Genomic DNA, 19,853 nt, shown 5'->3' with positions numbered 1-19,853 from the left:
AGGTTGACTTTTTCCTCTTTATTGTTAGACACAATGTATAAACACGTAAAACAGGAAACAGCAGGGATCCTCTTGGGCCTCAAAAAACAGCAAGGAAGAGATCCCAGAAACTTTTTTAGAGTACAAGACATGGTGCCTGAACCAAGGGCATGGAAGGCAGGCCAGAGCCAGCAGAGAGCTGGACTAAAGGCTCCTTTCCTCTCCCCAGCGCCAGGATAACCCCAGGGAGCCCTTTACCAGCAGCCAGTCCTCAGAGGCAGAAGGACACCCAAGGGAACTCTTTACCAGAGAGTCTTCCCCTCCTGGAGAGAAAGGCACCAGAGTAACTAAAAGCTCTATCTTCCCACCCTTGCTCCCTGGAGAGCTGTAACCGAAGAAAAGGAGAGAAGTGTCCCTCGTCACTCTGACCCTCTCCCCAGCTGCCTCCATACTTGGCGTTTACCAAAGCCTTTTCCAGCTCAGACCCTGACTAGACCCACCAGGTGCCCAAAGTTTACTGGGGAAGTTGGGGAGGGGAAGAGGCTGGGTGTGACACCAAACAGATCTTTTATTTGCAGTCGTCAGTGGGGCCGTTTCTTGTTGCTTATTTGTTTGCTGGCCTGCTCTTCCAGCTGCATGGCCAGGCGCAAGGCCTTGATGACATCTGGAGGGAAGGAGTGGTGGTGCACTGGGGGTTAGTGGGTGTCTCAGAAGCCCCGTTCCCTCAGGGCAGAGGCCCCATCCTCCAGCCACACCCACCTCGCAGGGCTGAGAAATGCTTGGCTTGCTGGACCAGGGCAGACTCTGTCTTGTTCACAAAGGTCTCCAGGTCATAGTCTGGCTGCTCAGTCATCTCGGAGAGCTCAAGCCAGCCTGGCCCTTGCTGCAATGACATGGGGGGGGGGGGGGGGGGAATTTGGCTGTTAAAAAATGACCAAAAAAACTTAGCAAATTATTCCTGGGCCCCTACCATCTGCAATGCAGACAACCTAGGCAAGATGCCCACTCCTTAAGCCATAGCTTGTGCTCTGCTTCTTGACCTGCTCCTGTAGAAATCTTCATCTTGAATTCATCCTCTTCCCTACCCCAAACTTGTCCCTCTCCCCAGGTCAGATGAATGTCACAATCTGTCTTGATGCCAAGCAGGAAATGGGAATAATAACTTTATTCTTTCACCCTGCTGGTCCCTAAATCCTACCAATTCTGCTTCTTTTTTTTTAATTAAAAAAAAAAAAAAATTTTTTTTTTAACGTTTATTTATTTTTGAGACAGAGAGAGACAAAGCATGAACAGGGGAGGGTCAGAGAGAGGGAGACACAGAATCGGAAACAGGCTCCAGGCTCCGAGCCGTCAGCCCAGAGCCTGACGCGGGACTCGAACTCACGGACTGCGAGATCATGACCTGAGCCGAAGTCAGCCGCCCAACTGACTGAGCCACCCAGGCGCCCCCCAATTCTGCTTCTTAAATGGCACCTGAGTCTCATGTCCTCACTCGTCTCATGGTGACCATGACCACACTCTGTCTAGGCTCCAACATCTCTCTTGAACTTTTTTTTTTTAATGTTTATTTTTGAGACAGAGAGAGACAGAACATGAGTGGGGGAGGAGCAGAGAGAGAGGTGGACACAGAATCTGAGGCAAGTTCCAGGCTCTGAGCTATCAGCACAGAGCCCAATGTGGGGCTCGAAGCCACAAAGTGTGAGATCATAACCTGAGCCAAAGTCAGGCACTTAACCGACTGAGCCACCCAGGTGTCCAGAACTTTTTTTTTTTTAATGTTTATTTTTGAGAGAGAGAGAGAGAGGACTGACAGAGAAAACATGGGGGAGGGGCAAAGAGAGGGAGACACAGGATATGAAGTGGGCTCTGTGCTGACAGCAGCGAACCTGACGCAGGGCTCAAACTCACGAATCATGAGATCACGACCTGAGCCCAAGTCAGACACTTAACTGACTGAACCACCCAGGTGCCCCTCTTGAACTCTTTATAACAATCTCCTAATTTCTCATAACTCCTAAGTGCCTCTACTCATGCTCTCCCTCATTCCCAAACCAGACTCCACATTGCAGCCACAGTGATGTACCTAAAGCTGTGATAAGACCACGTCATCTGATCTGACCATACTCTACTCCCTTCAAAGGTATCCACTGCCCTCATAACCAAGTCCAGGCCTTTGGAGTGAGCCATAGGTCTTTTAGCATCAGGTTACCTGTTGACCTAGACACATATTTAATCAATGTCCCTTGCTTACATCTTTTGCTTTGAGTAGAGTGAACCTCTCATTCTTTCTGAAAATACCATGTCCTTTCACACATTTGTACCCTGAGCACTCCAGGGAGGGAGGACATGCCTAAGCGCTTACTCTTCATGTTCCCTTCTTATTTCTGAGTGGCCCAAGGTCCTTCTTTCTGCACTGCACCCTGCCCTGAATACCCCACTGGCAGAGTGCACTCTTGGGCCTCCCCTCCCCTCTCCCTGTTCTCCCACAGCGGGAGTCACAGCAGCACCAGCATCTACCACTTACTATACACTAACCATGTGCTGGGCACTGTTTTAAAAGCATATCTCTTGGGATGCCTGGGTGGCGCAGTCGGTTAAGCGTCCGACTTCAGCCAGGTCACGATCTCACGGTCCGTGAGTTCGAGCCCCGCGTCGGGCTCTGGGCTGATGGCTCGGAGCCTGGAGCCTGTTTCCGATTCTGTGTCTCCCTCTCTCTCTGCCCCTCCCCCGTTCATGCTCTGTCTCTCTCTGTCCCAAAAATAAATAAACGTTGAAAAAAAAAATTAAAAAAAAATAAAAAAATAAAAAAATAAAAGCATATCTCTTAATCTTCAGATGCAATCATCCTGTCTTGCCCACTTCAGAGATGAAGAAACTGAGGCCCAGTGATGCTAAATGACTTTCCTAAAGAAATCAGCTTATAAATAGAAGAGTCGGGGAAAAAAAGAAACAGAAGAGTCAGGATTGAACAAGTCTTACTTTAGGGCATGCTATCCATACTTGATGTTTTTGGTCCTTGGTTTTAGCACAGGAGTTGGCATATAGAAAGTACTCACCAAACATTCACTGAGTAAACAAGCCAAGATCTCTGCAAAGAAGTCACTCTCCAAAACCTCGATCAGGAACACAGAGGGGAGAGACTAGCTCTGGCTAGGAGGATGGAGGAAAGCCCGTGTAGGCCAGGCTGGAGAAAAGGGTATGGTAATTCATTGTTCTAGAACAGCTAGATGAATAGGTGGACAATCGAGGAATACTAGGTAAAGGTCTGCCTCTTGCCATCCCTACCTGAAGACCTGTGGGAGCAAAGCCCAGGTCATGCTCAAGGAATGGTTCTGAGCACTGCTGAGGGCCTGTGCTGGGGTGGATATCCAGTCCATTCCTAACCAGGACCAGCTCATCACCTGTATTATCTCCTTGAGCTCTTCCATGGCCCTCTCCTCCAACTCCCTGATCTGAGACATGGCTTCATTAAAGCTGGACATCTGCGAAGACAGTTCCTCCTCTTCTTTGGAGAACTGAGGGGCCAAAAGGAGAGGTACAACAGTATGGCCTAGTTTCCCTCGATAGGCCACGTTTCCATCCTGCCTGGCCCCACCCTACACCTTACATTGCTTGTGATCAGGGACCCATGGGAGCTGGCTTCCATCTCTTCTGTTTCCATTTGAGTTGGTTGCTCACCACTGGATCCACTGTGGGGGCTCAGCTCCTTGACCCTGAGGAACAAGAAGGTCTCAGATCCCACAGGAACCTCTTTGGCACTCACAGGACTGCAGCATCACTCAGACCATGAGGCTCGGCAGCTTTTACATTAGCCAAGCTGCCATGCTGGCTTCACATTAAGGCTTGAAGGGGACTGGGACATGTCTGAACTCAGATTCACTGAGTCACAGAAGAATATACAGTAGGCACTGAGGCTCCAGACTTCCTCCCTCTTCCTTTCCCCCCTCCTGCACCCGTCTCCCCATCCCACTGGTCACGGGTACTAGTACCTGTCTGCATATCTCAGTGTGTTTAAAGTATATTCGCAGGAGCTTATGCCTGGTGAGATCATGGCAATCTGCAAAACAGGGAAATAGGCAGTTAAGGGTTGAGGATCACAGGGTAGGGTAAAGGCGCTGGACTGCCTAGTACTGGATACTGCCAGGAGTCGTCTCTTTGAGCTGCTGACACCCACACAGTATTGGGGTGGAGAGCTAACTAAGCGCCTAGTCTGTGCCAGGCAATTTGCCCCAGGCACTGAAAACTAAGGCACCTTAAAAATTGGTTCCCTGCCTTTAAAGGTGCATCTGGATACCCCTGTTGTTTTATCTCTTTATGGACTCTTTCACCAAGGTCACATCTCAAGGCTCTGTGGCTTAGTCAGAAATTCCTACCTTCCCTAGTAGACAGGGAAGAGGAAGGAAGGAGGAAGGAATCTCCAGTAGGAAGAGGAGATTCCTTAGAGGGTAAGAAGGCAGATCCTAGCTAGCAGGCTTGTAGATAAAATAAGGAAGGGAACAAAAAGTCATTTGAGGCCATACCCCTTTCCTGTGTACTTAATTAGGAGCCAGTGAACCTGAGGGAAACCATAGAAGGGGAGAATTTTGCTTTCCTGCTTTCCCACAGGCCATCCTTCTGAATTCTGGGGCCCCTTTTCATCAGGTAAGGCCCTTTTGGACCCCAAACCAAGAGCTGCACAGACATATAGTAAAGGGAGCAGATCCTCTCCTTCCCTCTTGAATAGGCAAAGAGGAACCTGTTACTAAAAAGCAGTGGAGGGTGCCCAGTAAAGTTTGAGCCTGGAAACCCAGGTAGCCAAGGGCACCAAGCCTTCTGCCCAGAGACAGGACTCAACGTCTTCCTATACCACCTCCAAAGTGACCCTACTCACCATGCAGGTCCTTGAGTTCTCCCCGATAAAGGAGTCCCTCAGCACCTGTGTCAGCTTGCTCTCTCGAAATGGGGTGTGAGCCTTGTTCTGTCCCAGGGCCCTGATGCACTCCTGTGGGGCAGCAGGAGCCACTGAGGTCCCTTTCTTCCTCTTGAGTTGCCCATTCCCTCCCTCTCTCCCTCCCTCCACCAGCAGTCCTCCAGGCCAACCACCTGTTTAGGCCCTGCTACCTTCAGAGCCAGGAGACTCTTGTTGATTTCTGCACCCTCCATGCGAGTCTGCCGGTCAGCACTGGAAGTGTCCGCACCTCTCTCATTCCCTGCCAGATCCACCAAAGAGAACTTGCCATGCACTCTCCCTTTGGCCCGAAGAAGAATCTGGAAGCAGGCATGGGAGCGGGAAGAGTTGGAGTTGGCAAATGTCTGCCCAGAAGTCCTGTGGCAAAGGAGGGCAAAGAAAGGTTATGAGTCACTGTGGCTCCCCAGAGTTCAAGCCACCCCACTCCATAGCACTGAGTTCTCTGTACAAAGGACACAGGTCAAGACTCTAAGCAGTCCTGTGTTTTCTTATCCCAGATTTCTGTTTTGCCCTTCCTGGGCAGAAGCTTTCCCTCTACCTCCAGATCTGGCAAGTTTTCCTGCAGTGAAAGTACTAGATTCTGTGCTAGGCCTTAGCCAGCCCAGAGGGCCCAAAAGCACATGCGGAAGGGGAGTTGCCTGTGTTACAGGGCACATGAGGAGGAGGGGTTGTCATGAACCACTTGTGAAAGCTTGAGAGGCTTGGAGAGGGCAACCCCCTCCCTGGGCCTCCATAAGCCACCCAGCATTCCACTGCACCATGCCTGATGGAAGAGCACTTCCCTACCTCTGTATAGAAGCTATGACCCCATCCCTTCCAGCCCAGACTAGATCCAGAGCTTGTCTCCTACCACAGAGGGAGGGGACAGCAAGAAGAAACCTCAAGAAGTCAGGATGATTTGGGGTAAGGACCTGGAAATAAAGTCTACCTTGGTTAGATTTAAGACACTTGCTCCTGATGAGCCTCTTGCCCTGGGTCATCTGCCCTATTGAGAGTCCTTACGGCAGAGGCCCTCACAGCCCTCACCAAGCTGCAGAGAGTGGCGCTCTGTGGAAACAGCAATGGGCTCAGAGCGGGGGTCTATCACCTGAACCGGGCATTAGGTGGCCCCTTCCCCTCACCAGAACTCTGACCTGCAGGCACTGCCTATGTCGATCATCTTGATGACATCGTCAGCACAGCTAACCAGATGCTCCTGTAGCCCCACCACCTGCACCTGCTGCTTGCCATCCTCCAGCACGCGCAGCTTAGCTTTCTTGTTGAGCAGATCAAACAGCTGTGCCAGGCAGGGGAACAAGGATAAGGCCATTAGGTCCTGGACACCCTACCTACACCCCCTCCTTCAGGGCCTGTCCCAGCTTAGATAAGAGCTGGCAGCAGAGAAGGCAGAAAGAAGCTAAGCTGGGTGGCGGGCAGTACACTTGAAAGCTGAATCAGGCTGCCTCAGTTTGATATGACCCTGCTACTTTGCCAGCTATGGGAGCCTCGACCAGTACTCAACTACTCCAGGCTTATTCCTCATCTGCAGAATAATGATGGGAATACTTCCTCATAGGTTATAACGATTGAATGAGTTGAGACAAGTGCTTAGCACATGATACTACACCAATAATCAACATTAGCCATTATTATTATCAAGATCCTGTTCTGAGGAAGGCAACTCTGCAAAAGCAGAGTACAGAGGTAGAGGTAGAAGGTATGGAGTATAAGGGGTAGGGGAGAGAGTGAGAGAAAGAGAGTATGAACATGAAAATGAATGTACACAATCAGGGGAAGAGTAGAAAGGTTATAAGGAGGTGGGTCGAGGGAGGACAGGGCACACACAAGGCAAACCTCCCATGTGAGACATGTGAGAAGGAGCCCCGAGGAGTGTTCCTGCCATACTTGCTGAGCTTGGGCACCATCCCACCATCAGATGAAACCTCTCACAATGATAGGACAGAGCAGCCCATTAAAGGCTTGACAGCCCACAGGCTGCTTGGTTTCTACAATTTCTAGCCAACCTCAAGGTTTTAGAAAGTTCAGTGGCCCCAACAGTAGAGACGGGCTCCCTGCCAGCTAGCTACCTTCCCATTATAGATCTCAAAGAAGGTCACATAGACTTCCAGGCCCAGGTTCCGGTAGCGAGGCTGATTCTTCAGGAGGAAGACATCTCGGGCTATGAGAGAGAGCCTGGATTAAGTAAGCAACCTGCCTTTCTGTGCCCAACCCAAGTGGGGCAGAACACACTACTTACAGGCCATGGCATAGATCCCTTTGGATGCATTCTGGGCTTTCCCAGAGAGGTCTCCGCCCATAGTCTGCAAACGGAAGGGGCAGAAGACTGTGGTAAAGGACCCTGGGCCTAGGCCAGAGCACTAGTGGCTCCATTACCACAGTGGGCCACCACATCAAAGCTGAGAAGCTGTACCTGCTAAGGCATCTGGCACAACAAGAGTGTCTGGTGATAGGGCATCTGTACCAAGGGGACTTTCTGCAAGCAACTTACCTGCTTCCTTTACAGGGACCCAGTGTGACACCATGGGCTGGTTTGCTCCCTGCCCGGGCTGAATACTCACATGTGTCTTGCCACTTCCTGTCTGGCCATATGCAAAACAGGTTGCCTTTCCCCCTTCAAAGATTGTCTGGACCAGTGGCCTTGCTGTGAACCTGGGAGAAAGGACAGGAAAGAGTATACATCTCTCCCCAAAATATGCTCCCTAGAATGTGGTCCTACTGCCCTTCCACTGCAGAACTACTGCAGTCTTCAATTCCTCCTTCCAAACAATAGCACTCCTCTTCTGCAAAGTGGTCCCACTGGACCCCAGCCCCACTTACAAATCTGAAATTCTCCCAGCCAACTGGGGAGGGCTGGACTGACCTGCCAAGAGTAAGCTGGTGGCCTACACTCTAACTGATCCATCAGCCCTTTGTCTGACTCTGGAGACCCAAGATGAAACCCTGAGCTTAGTAGCTGACTGCCGGCATAAGAAACACTACAAAGATCAGAGGAAACCCTCTAAAGTAGGAGTCTAAAACATTTTAGGCCACATAGGTCTCTGTCACCTTTTTTTTTTTAAAGATTTTATTTTCAAGTAATCTCTGCACCCAAATGGGGCTAGAACTCACAACACTGAGATCAAGAGTTGCACCTTCCACTGACTGAGCCAGTCAGGCACCCCACTACCACATTAAAAAAAAAAAAAATGTTTATTTATATGCTAAATTGGATGTAAATTTAAAAAATAAATTTAAAAAAAATTTTTGAGAGAGAGAGAAAGCAAGCACGCACCCACGTCAGGAAGGGGCAGAGAAAGAGGGGGGACAAAGGATCCAAAGCAGGCTCCACGCTGACAGCAGAGAGCCCAGCATGGGGCTTGAACCCAGAAACTGTGAGATCGTGACCTGAGCTGAGGTCAGATGCTTAACTGACTGAGGTATCCAGGTGCCCCTTACTGTCACATGTTTTAAAAAAAAAAAATTTTTTTTTTTCAACGTTTATTTATTTTTGGGACAGAGAGAGACCGAGCATGAACGGGGGAGGGGCAGAGAGAGAGGGAGACACAGAATCGGAAACAGGCTCCAGGCTCTGAGCCATCAGCCCAGAGCCCGACGCGGGGCTCGAACTCACGGACCGCGAGATCGTGACCTGGCTGAAGTCGGACGCTTAACCGACTGCGCCACCCAGGCGCCCCGTGTCACAAGTTTTTAAAAACGATCCTTTAAAAACACAGAAACCATTCATTCTTATTTTGAGAACCATATAAAAAGGAATTGCAGGGGCGCCTGGGTGGCTCAGTCAGTCAGTTAAGTCACTGACTTTGGCTCAAGTCATGATCTCATGGTTCGTGGGTTCGAGCCCAACATCAGGCTCTGTGCTGAACACTTGCTTGGAGCCTGGAGCCTGCTTCAGATTCTGTGTCTCCTTATCTCTCTGCCCCTCCCCAACTTGTGCTCTGTCTCATGCTGTCTCTCAAAAATAAATAAATAGATAGATAGATAAATAAATAAAGGAATTGCAAACCAAATTTGGCCCATGGGCTATAGTTTGTCAACCTCTGGTCTAGAGCAGTGTTGTTTATAGAACTTTCTGTGGTGGTGGACATGTTCTTTACTGTGCTAATAGCAGTGACCACAGGTGGCTGTCAAGCTCTTAAAATGTGGCTAGTGTGACTAATGAATTGAATTCTGGGACACCTGGGCTGCTCAGCTAGCTAATCATCTGATTTCAGCTCAGGTCATGATCTCACTGTGAGTTCAGGCCCTGCGTCGGGCTCTGTGCTGACAGCTCAGAGCCTGGAGCCTGCTTCAGATTCTGTGTCTTCCTCTGTCTCTGCCCCTCTCCTGCTTGTGCACGTGCTCTCTCTTTCTCAAAAATAAATAAACATTAAAAAAAATTTTTTTTTTTAATGAATTCTGAGACACCTGGCTGGCTCAGTTGGTAGAGAAAGCAATTCTTGATCTCAGAGTTGTGAGTTCAAGCCAAAAAAAAGAAAAAAAAAAAAATTGACTTCTTAATTTTATTTAACTTTCATTTGAATAGCCACATGAGGCTGATGGTGCTGTATTAGATAGAGCAGTCCTAGTCTTTGCTGAGTCTGCTAAGCTCAGTGGGTAATGGAGTGGCTGTATAAGACACTGGAAGAATCCCTTCGACCTGCCCAACCCAGCCTCAGAGAGTACAATGGGTAATACCTCACTTGTAATCCATTTGAGGATGCACTGCTAAAGATGCAAAATGGGATGTGACAAGCCCAAACTGGGCCTTCCTGGTGCCAGGAGACAGAGCCAGAACCAGCTCTGTAATGGCTGATCCAAAGAAAATATGAGGAGGCCAAGAAAGGCCTCAGAGATCAGTGTGGCGGTGAATAGTACAATATCCCACATTGACAAGAGGAAGGCTGGGAAAGGGAAATAAAAGAGGCCAAGAAACTAACCTGTAGACAACTTCATTTGAAGCTGTTTCATCAAATGCAAAGTCAAAGCAGAAGGCTTGGTTCTCCAGATACTTTGTTAAGTCCACTTTTAACTTGGGCTCATGGACCAAGAGGAGGCCTTTGCTGGGAACAGAAATCACATCAACTTCTTTCTTGGCCAATTCTGCAGAAGAAGAGTATTTCAGGGGATGATTCCTGGACATGGAGAAGGTCGGTCAGTCAGTCAAAAGCCTCCTTCTGACTGATCAGGGCTTACCTTGTTTATTTAGCGGGCGTTTCCTCACACAGACACATATCCTGTGCTCTTCGATCTTCAAAAGGATGAAAGAAGACAACCAACCACCAAAAGGTCAGAGCAATACTGAAAGAACTCCTCCTCTTCCAATCCCATCTCTGGCTCATTCAAGGGCCAAGACCTAATACTAGGACCCCAGCTCCACCATTAGTTACTCTCAAAAACAGTCAGGCAGCTTTGAATTTCCTTCCCAGTTTTCTCACCCTGCTGCCTACAGGTTTCAGTGCTACTTACAAGATTATTAGTAAGGATCTAGCCAACCTATGGAAGTGAAGAGGGTGACACTTTATGCAGCTGACTCTCCCATCCAGCCTTGCTAGCTCCAGCCCATTAAAGGTATTAAAAATATCCTCAAGGGTAAGTGGAGATTCTTGCAAGCTCTCACATCCTTAAAGAGGAGATTTGTCTCTCAATTGTACACACACTCAGGAAGGAGAGATAGAAGCCTTTTAGGTTTACTTACAGGATCTGTCATAGTAAGTGGATGACATTCCAAAGTAGCCCGAAATTCTTTAATCATCCGGGCAAATTCCCAGTTTGGAAAGCTGCTGTCATACTCCTGTTTGGGACAAGGGCAAAAAAAGGACTGACTGCTGACATGTAAATGCTCTCAGAGCTTAGTGCTGAAGCATCAGCAACAGCTCTTTATATACACACAGCCCTTCAGTTGACAAAGCCCTCCCACATCTTACCTTCCTCCCACCCTGGCTCTAGGCTGAGAACTCAGAAGCAAAGGCCCTGGGAACAGAGATTAGTGGTGGGGGATGGTAGGTTTTAGGCATGCATTCAACCACTCTAGGAACTAGGGTGAGGGCCACTGTCCCCTTCTTAGGAGACCAGCATGTTGAGATTCCCTGGAGCAATTAATCCAACTGAGGGGAAGTGCTCCAAACTGGGACTTTATTGCAACCCCAAACCCCTGCCCCATATACACAATTAGGAGGTGGAGGTGGGGGTCGGGGGGAAAACAGGCAACTCTGCCCAGCAGCTCTGTTGGCCACTGCACTGTGATGGGTGTGCCTACTGGATGATCAGCATGAAATATTCCCCACCCAAAGGGCTTCAGAAAAATATCTGATTTATTTTTTCTCTGAATCCAGATGAAAAACCAGTTAAATTTCCTGGATATCAGAACTGGAGCCTCAGAAACGCTGGGGCCCAGCTGTATCTCTGCTGCTGGTGAGGTTGCAATTAAGAATGCCTGTCCAAAAACCCTTGACCTAAGAAAGGTACCTGAGCTCGCTTTATTCTTGTTTCAGAGTTCTGGGCCCTCTTCTCTTCTCGCTTGTTCTTCATTTTTTCCATTTCCTTCACAATACATGATTTCCTCCGAACTGGGGAAGAAGGAAGCCCACTTTTACCTGTCTAGGCCAGCCAGCCTACTCTTTTCCAGCTGTTCTATTGAGTCAAGGGCCATTCCCAGGCCTAGGCCTTCCTTAGACCCTTGCTCTTAAACCACTATATGCAAGGAGAGGAAGCAACGGATATGACTCTACCCGTTGTAGGCTAAGCCTGCAAAGTAAAGACCTGCACAAGCGCTCTAGGCCTAACCCAAGCTCTCTCCATGTCTCTGTGGCATTTTCTCAACAACCACAAGAGGTGATACCATCCCTGATTGATTTTGACGGGCATTCTGGGCTGTTTTTCAGGTGTTGGCCAAGACTTGAGCTATGGCAACACCTCAACTACATTAGAGGGCTCCTGCCAGCTGGTGGGAACAAGGTCACCTCTTGTGAAAGACTGATGCGATGGCCACAGGAAATATGCCCCCACGTGATAAACATGGTTTGAAGTCAGGTGCCAAAGCAGGCCAGGTTTGGGAGAGGATATAACAACCTGTCCTGCACTAGGAGCAGGGCAGCAGACAGCTCAGTGTGTCTACCTGAGTTCACAGGGTTTGCAGAAGAGCTGCCTCGGATGGAATGGACTTGCTCTTCCGCCTCCTCACTGACCATCGTCAATGGTATTTCAGCCACTGCAGGGCAGGAGGGCCTAGGGGGTCCAGCTGTGGGGGAACAAGAGTCATTGGAGAAGCAGGCAGGCATACCAGAGCTGTGCTCCTCTGAGCCCTAACAGGTCGTGGGTCAGGAGGAGTGCAACTGACCGCCAGCTCAGCAAAACCTTGGGCTCCCACCATGTGAGCAGAGCTTGGGCTTTTCCCCTCACTTCAGCCCAAACCCTGAACCCAACCAGTCTCTACAGGGGCTGACTCCTGGGATCAAAAGTCTTAGAGGGTAGGGTGTCTGGCTGGCTCAGTCGGTAGAGCATGCGACTCTTCATCTCAGGGTTGTAAGTTTGGTGTAGAGATTACTTAAAAATAAAATCTTTCAATAAAAAAGAATATATATCTTTGAAGGTATGTGAGTAGCTCAGCATGGACTTCACCACAAAGGGAAAACCTCTAAAGGCCTAAAGACTTTAGGCTTCATCCAAGCTTGGGTTCTCAGGCCAGGGCGTATTTGGAAGAAAAAGCCAGACTTCTCCAAGTCTTGGAACCTGGGTTAAGAGGGACAAAGACTGAAAAGCCAGGAGTAACAGAAACCTGAGCAACAACATATTGATTCAACCCCAGAAAGCCCATGACAACTTGCTACTTCCCATACCTGGTTGTGACCCTCTTGTTTACATTCATTTTATTAGAGCTGAATTTGATACATGTAAGATGTAATGACTGTCTATCTTACCCAATCTGTACCTGCTTTATCTAATAAAAGTTAACAATTAAAAATATTTTTCAAATTCTATTTATATAAAGTCCAAAAAGGGAAAAAATCTAATTCATGGTATCAGAAGTCAAGATTATAGGTACTTAATATAGGGGCTTATGAACTGGAAGGGAACTTGAGGGGGATTTTTGGGTTGCTCATAATGCTTTGATTGAGTTATGTGAGTACGTTCGGTTTGTGAACTAAATGATATGGTCGCTTTTCTTTGTGTGTGTGTGTGTGTGTGTGTGTGTGTGTGTGTGTGTGTGTGTGTAATGTTTCAATAAAATTAAAGAGTAAAATTATTAAACGATTTCCAAATAAGGGAGCAGAATAGAACTGAAGACAGGGGAATGTAGATATCTCAGGGTATTTCAGAACAGGGACAGGGCAATATATGAGCAGCTGCTGCAGAGCCTCAAACAGGAAAAACAAATTCATTACTCACTGGGAACTGAAAACTGCTTGCGGGAATTTGTAGACGCTGGTAGCTCCACCTCCATATCATTCTCCTGAGTGGTAATTCGAACCTCCGAGACAGTGGACATTCGGGTGGAGCGGCCTCGGAGACCTGAAACACCAAGGGCAGCAGCAGCCAATCAGTGGGGCATGATCAGGAGGGCTGATGGGGGCCACTAGGGGGCAACCCTCCAAGATTCTGTATAGGGTGGGATGGGTCCTGATCACCAGGAAAAAGAGCCCAACTTCCCACTCCTTCCACCCAAGGAAAGGAAAAATTAGAAAGGCCAAGTACTAGTGACCCCAAAACTAATCTATTCACATTCTGCCAATCTGAGAGCTCCCAAGGGCAAGGATATCTCCCACAAGAGCAACTGTCCTGAGTAAATGGAGGGACCTACAGCCAATCCGAAATCCTTTCTGAAGAGACAGACCTAATCCCTGGAAAAAAGCATTATTAACCTTAACAGCAGCAACACCTATCATTGTACAATCTTCCCATACTTCAAAACAACATTGTAAGGTAAATATCAGTCTTCCCATCTGATGGAAGGGGACAATAAGGCTCAGAGAAATTAAGGAACTTCCACACTGTAGTAAGTGTTGGAGCCAGGATGTTAACCCAAAACTGTTAGATTCCAAAGTCTGGGATTTGGATTTTGGATTTTTCCACTGCTTCAGGATGCTTTACAGAGCCAGACCTGGGGCACATCAGAAACCCATGGGTCAGCTACACTGATTTCCTGGAATTTTATAAGAATGCTTAACTGAGAGAAACAACTGAGTTATATTTGAATTCTTATTAATTTCTACCCATTTATATAGTTTACCTCCATAAGAGAGAAACAATTCATCACCTATAAAGTAAGTCAGAAATTTGGAAATAGAACACATGGTATAGGGGCGCGTGAGTGGCTCAGTCAGTTAAGTGTCCGACTTCAGTTCAGGTCATGATCTCACAATTTGAGTTTGAGCCCCCCACATCGAGCTCTGCTGTCAGCACAGCACCTTTCGGATCCTCTGTCTCCTCCTCTCTCTGCCCCTCCCCCACTCATTCTCTTGCTCATTTTCTTTCTTCCTTCCTTCCTTCCTTCCTTCCTTTCTTTCTTTCTTTCTTTCTTTCTTTCTTTCTTTCTTTCTTTCTTTCTTTCTCTTTCTCTCTCCCCCCCTCCCTCCCTCTCTCTGCCCCTCCCCTGCTCACACTCTCTCTCAAAATAAATACACTTAAAAATAAAAAAAAAAAGCACTTCTTGAAGTATGATTGAAATACCAAAAACTGTAGATATCTAATGTGTTTAACTCGATATTTTGGAGATAAATAAACACCCATGAAACTATCATTATAATCAATGCTATAAACTTACCCATCTCTTCCTAAGGTTTGCTCCCACTCTCTTTGCTTTGTATTTTGTTTATTTTTGTTTTGTGGTTAGGGTATTTATTATAAGATCCACCCTCATAGTAAAATTTCAAGTATATAACACAGTGTTGTTAATCACAGGCCAGATGTACATTAGATCTCGAGGACTTATTTCTCATACTGAAACTTTGTACCTTTTGACCAAAACCTCCCTGTAGGTTCGATTCTTCTTCACTAAGATGCTTAGAAGACAGGGTAGGACTCAGCCCACATAGAGCCACCTGCTAAAGTGGAGCAATGAGTCTATTTCACAGCTTCCTGTGCCCCAGGAATATTATCCTGGGCTCAAACCCCATGACGATAAGCCAGTAAAAATCTATTTACCTTCCTTAGGAGCAGGAATTTTGGAGTTGACTGATCTGCGTTTTTGTTTCTGTAAAATAAAAACAAAAACATCACTATATGTGGTTCCTATCAATTTTTAAGGACTTATCTTAGATCCATGTGTTATGCTGAAGTCCTAGGCAGTTCCAGAAAATCAGCAAAAGCCAGCAAGCTAAGCAAATCATCTGGGGCACTGGTTCAGCCAGATGACAAGCACCTACCTGGACTGTTACATTTTCCTGCAGGGGCAGATTGTCTTTTGGGTGTAAGGGAAGAAGTTGTAAAAGCTCTGGGTTTATTGCGGCCACATCATCAAAATCAATCTGCAAAGAGCAAGTAAAAAATGTCAGTGGAACAACATAGCTTCTTCAACCCAATTGCATCTCTACAACCAATGCTAGTACTCCTAGATTCAGACATTATCAACTTTTAAGTTCCACCAAGTACCAACAACTATAAACAAATAGCCCTTAGTCATGGTTTACCATCTAGATGAATACTGGTTTCTGATTGCCAAGCCAATGGTAGATGTTGGTGATGAGAACGAGGTAAAGAGGAGGGCAGACAGACAGGTAACCAGTCAGGTAGTCCACAGTAGATGTAGGCCACTTGGTTTCCCTACTGTTCTGCTGGGCAGTGAGGTCCTGCTGGGCACAGTCCCCTGAGCACCTCTTGCTAGATGCTAGATGACATGGAGGAGGAAACAAGTCCTAACTGTCCCGGCAATAGTCAAACTGGAGGGCCCTTCAGGATCTTATGGGCGGGGACAAGTTCCCAAGAGCTGCTACCTAACCCTAAGTCTACCTACATTTTCTACTGGGCCCAGAAACTTCTTCCCCAATAACAACTTCCTGCACATGCCTGCAGTTGAGGTCACAATTCTAGGTTTACATCACCAGAGCCCTGCCACCCTCCAGGAACAACTCAAACTTCATCAGCATACTTCACAGCAGTTCAAACACACCAAAATAGTACCAACCAATCTTTTTTTTTTTTTAAGTTTTTTTTTTTTTAATGTTTTTATTTATTTTTGAGACAGAGAGAGAGACAGAGCATGAGCAGGGGAGGGGCAGAGAGAGAGGGAGACACAGAATCTGAAGCAGGCTCCAGGCTCTGAGCTGTCAGCACAGAGCCCAACGCGGGGCTCGAACTCACAGACTGTGAGATCATGACCTGAGCTGAAGTCGGATGCTAACCGGCTGAGCCACCCAGGTGCCCCAGTACCAACCAATCTTGAAATGTTTCAGAGCTGAAGCATATACTCCAGGGTGAAAGCTTTAACTCCTACAATGCAACCTATATTTATTAATTAGCTTATTCAAAATTTTATTAGGCACAATTAAGGCAATAGGGGGAAGATATTCAAAGATGAATTAACACATATATTGCCCTGGCCTTCAGTTAGCTCCTATTCTTTTTTCTTTTTTAAGTTTATTTATTTAAGAGAGAGAGAGAGAGCATGCTCACATAAAGGGCAGAGAGAGAGAATCCCAAGCAGGCTCTGCACCATCAGTGTGGAGCCAGACATGGGGGTTGAACTCATAAACAGTGAGATCATGACCTGAGCTGAAGTTGGATGCTTAAGACTGAGTCACCCAGGTGCCCCTAATTAGCTCATATTCTAATGGAAAAGTCATATGCACAGAAGGCAAGAAACCAAAGCAGCACAGGATAAACAGGGACAGAGTACTGTTTAAAAGCAAAAGCTCACGGGTACTTTAATAACCACACTTTTGTCCCCAATTCTTGGACAGCTATAGACCCTTACTACACATTCCTCCCATTTCCAACACTTAAACCATAGAAAACAGACAATATAGGAGATCAATGTTTTAACCCTAGTTCTGACATTAACTCTCACACTGATGATTCAGGATGAGCATCCCAGGAGGAAGGAGTAAGAGTGACTGTGTGAAGGCAGCAAGGCACTAGGCATGGACACAAAGTGGGGACCTGATGCATTTGACCCTGACACAGCATACTTTGGAAGAGTGTGTGGTACAAAGAAAAAAGTTTTTATCCTGAAAAAGCTTTGAATGCCTCACTAAGAAGTTTAGACCTTATTCCAAAGGCAGTATCTGAGCTGGTGTGAGACCCAACAAGAGGTATATTTCTAAACAAACAACAAAAATAAGCAAACAAAAATCACAAGGAACTTCTAATAGCTGGTTGAAAAGAATTTTAGGAACCTCTTGATTTAAGAGCAGATATTGTAAAGTATTCAATCCTTTTATTTCTAAAATATACCACTAAGTATCTGCTTACCTACCATAAGGCACTATGCTAGACAAGTCCTTTACATGTGTTATCTCATTAAGTTCCATGAAGAGGGTCCAGGTCTGTCTTATTCACTTCAGTATTCCGTCTGGCATTTTGGAACCAGTACAAAAGTATCTGTTGAACAAATCCTCACAATAACCTTATTAAGTAGATATTATTATCATCCTCATTTTTTTCGTAAGGAAACTGATTTTCTAAGAGAGGTGGAAGCATGTCTGAGAACACAAAATAGTGGCAGAGCCAGACTAGAATCCAGGTTTCCATACTCCTAGCCCAGTGAAATTTTTACCACACCACAATGCCTCTAAAACATAAATGCCTTAGTCACATCTCTCCTCTTCTCAAAATCTTCCCAAGGCTCCCAAGTACCTACAGAATAAAACCTTAAACATCTTAGTGCCAGAGATGATAACCCTCTGGTCCCCCCTTTCAACTGTCCAGCATCCTAAGCCTTCCCACTGCCTGGAGCAAGCTTCTTCACTAGTCTCGATGAAGGCCATCTATCTCACTATTGTTTCTGCTACACCTTCCCACCACATCCCCACCAGTCAAGCTCATCCTCAGTGAGTTACTACCTCTGAGCTGCTCAAGCACTATTCATCTGTGCCATTTATCACAAGTTGCCTTCTGTTACTTGGGGTTTCAGAAACATACTTTTGTCTCAACTGGGTTATCAGTTTTGCTCCCCAAACCGATATTGTAGGTAGTTTGCACTCAGAAGCTAGCATAGGTAAGCAAGGTTTTAGGATTCTGTGCAGTTTGTCTTCTTCAAACACACCAGAAACTGTTGATTGCTTCAATTTAGATCAGGCCCAACTAAATAAAATCCTAATAGGTCCAAAGAGGACCATGTTCAAGATTAGGGAGGACAAGGCAGGATCAGAAATAAGGTTCTCACAAGTTCCATTTCCACAGAAAGCTTTTTGTTTGTTTTTAAAGTAATCTCTCTGTCCAATGTGAAGCTCGAAATCAGGACCCCGAGTCGCATGCACTACCAACTGAGCCAGCCAGATGCCCCTTCACACAGATCTTATAGGGAGTAAGGTGTTAAATGTGGCAGAGGCATTTTCACAGAACTTACCTCTTTGCCCTTTGTGGCACCTCCTTCTGTCCATTCCACTGAAACACAGGATTTCTCCAAGTTCACAGTCCTTACATTAGCACTGTGAATTATGCCTACAGTATAAAAAGTCCAGAATTTACCCATCTTTTTCACTTTTAGGATCCCACAGAGATTCTCAACGTGGAGTTGGCCTGAAGGAAGGAACAGCTGCCTTTTTCTTTCTTTTTAACACCAGGAAACAAATACAACCCCTGGCTTTTAACATTCAGCTCCTCACCTTTAGAACATCCCACGGTGAGGTAGGCAGGAAACAGGTCTTAAAACTGAGCTGCAGGGAATAAGGATCCATTCCCACTCAAAAGAGGGCCTACAGTGAGTGAAGGTATGTCTGGGCAGGGGAGTCACTCTAGTTCTTGGGTACTGTGCCTCAACTCCCACTGACGCTCTGGCGCCCTCGGGTTGCCCTACCAGACGGTTATGTCTGACCATTCTCCTAATGACAGGGTATTACACCTGCCAGAGATTTGGTAGCTGCTTAACCAAAAAAAAGAGGGCAGAACTTCAAGCTCCTGAAAAGCAGGGATCTTTTCTGATTAACCCTGAATCCCAGTGCCTGACATACTGCAAGCGCGGAATATTTAGAGGAGAGTAAAGGGGCCAGGAAGCCGAGGTCCCTACAAGGGCATAGCAATTTCAGCGGAGAAGTCTGGAAGTGAAGTGAATCTAGCAACCCTAATTTTCCTGGGAGGTCCTCTGACAGGGAGGAGCCCCGCCCACTGCCGAGGATGGGAAGGGGACCCACAGCCAGCGCAGAGGCCCCTGCACCTGGGTAGAAGAGACGCAACGCTAGTGCAGAGACCCAGACCGGGTGGAAGCGTGGGAATCCCTAACAGCATCTCGGCCCTGCCGTTTGGGGAGGGGCAGTAATTTCAGCCATCTCACAGCCCACAGGTCCCCTTGGCCTCGCGACCCACCCTCTCACCATTACTGCGTTGGATCTTGATGGTGAGACCGGGAAACAGGCGAGCCTGAAGCGACGAGTCCATGGGCAGTCGCGGGGAAAAGAAACGCGAAATACAAACAACCACAGCTCCGCTAACCCTACGAAGTCTTAACGCCGCGCAAACCGCCGCAGTTTAAATCCCGCGCGCCAGCGTCCCTGAGAACGTCATCACGCTGTCGCCTGCCTCGCTACCGCCAGTCCGCGGCGCCCTCCGCAGCCTTTTGGGATATGTAGTCTACGGTCGGTTTTCCGGCGCGTAAGACCGCCCATCCGTCTGGTCACACCCCTGCGCGCTGGGGCTCCTGGGAGCTTGGTCCGCGCGCCGGGCTGCCGGTAGCCTGCTCCGGGCGTCTTACTGAGAGCCTGCTGCGCGACTGGCCTCCCCAAAACTGAGAAACTCCAGTATGGTGTTTGAGACCGAGTGCTGTTGGGCCCCTACAGAAATGGGTTCCAATCTCGAC

The 19,853-nt window shown here is 47.4% G+C and overlaps 1 protein-coding gene across 4 annotated transcripts; it reads right to left on the bottom strand.

Moving 5' to 3' along the window:
- Nucleotides 1-3: 3 nt before the first annotated feature.
- Nucleotides 4-19,540, bottom strand: KIF2C (kinesin family member 2C). Of its 4 annotated transcripts, XM_040469991.1 has the most exons (21): nucleotides 19,372-19,539; nucleotides 18,408-18,502; nucleotides 15,268-15,369; nucleotides 15,047-15,095; nucleotides 13,292-13,414; nucleotides 12,021-12,143; nucleotides 11,372-11,472; nucleotides 10,602-10,697; nucleotides 10,100-10,154; nucleotides 9,844-10,006; nucleotides 7,486-7,576; nucleotides 7,164-7,227; nucleotides 6,994-7,085; nucleotides 6,061-6,203; nucleotides 5,080-5,284; nucleotides 4,850-4,960; nucleotides 3,969-4,036; nucleotides 3,587-3,692; nucleotides 3,381-3,494; nucleotides 739-862; nucleotides 4-643 (listed from the first exon to the last, which is right to left on the bottom strand). In XM_040469991.1, the coding sequence occupies exons 1-21, from the start codon at nucleotides 19,433-19,435 to the stop codon at nucleotides 561-563; spliced, it is 2,172 nt and encodes a 723-aa protein (XP_040325925.1). In that variant the 5' UTR covers nucleotides 19,436-19,539; the 3' UTR covers nucleotides 4-560. The 4 variants fall into 4 exon arrangements, with proteins under 4 accessions (XP_040325925.1, XP_040325926.1, XP_040325928.1 ...); XM_040469992.1 differs by lacking the exon at nucleotides 12,021-12,143 and having other exon boundaries at nucleotides 19,372-19,540; XM_040469994.1 differs by lacking the exons at nucleotides 18,408-18,502; nucleotides 19,372-19,539 and adding an exon at nucleotides 17,316-17,421.
- Between the last annotated feature and the right edge of the window lie 313 nt (nucleotides 19,541-19,853).

The sequence above is a fragment of the Herpailurus yagouaroundi genome, unplaced genomic scaffold (assembly GCF_014898765.1).
Source record: "Herpailurus yagouaroundi ecotype Mexico unplaced genomic scaffold, PumYag 77, whole genome shotgun sequence".
NCBI classification, from domain to species: Eukaryota; Metazoa; Chordata; class Mammalia; order Carnivora; family Felidae; genus Herpailurus; species Herpailurus yagouaroundi.
The sequence above is the reverse complement of the archived record's forward strand: the minus strand, read 5'-3'. Positions and strand labels throughout refer to the sequence as shown.

Bases quoted from the DNA above. Each gene is read 5' to 3' on its own strand.
- KIF2C (XM_040469991.1), bottom strand. From the start codon at position 19,435: ATGGACTCGTCGCTTCAGGCTCGCCTGTTTCCCGGTCTCACCATCAAG. The intron at 18,503-19,371 runs GTGAGAGGGTGG...TTTATACTGTAG, and splicing joins CAAGATCCAACGCAGTAATG to GCATAATTCACAGTGCTAAT. The intron at 4,037-4,849 runs GTGAGTAGGGTC...CCTGTTTTGCAG, and splicing joins AGAACTCAAGGACCTGCATG to ATTGCCATGATCTCACCAGG.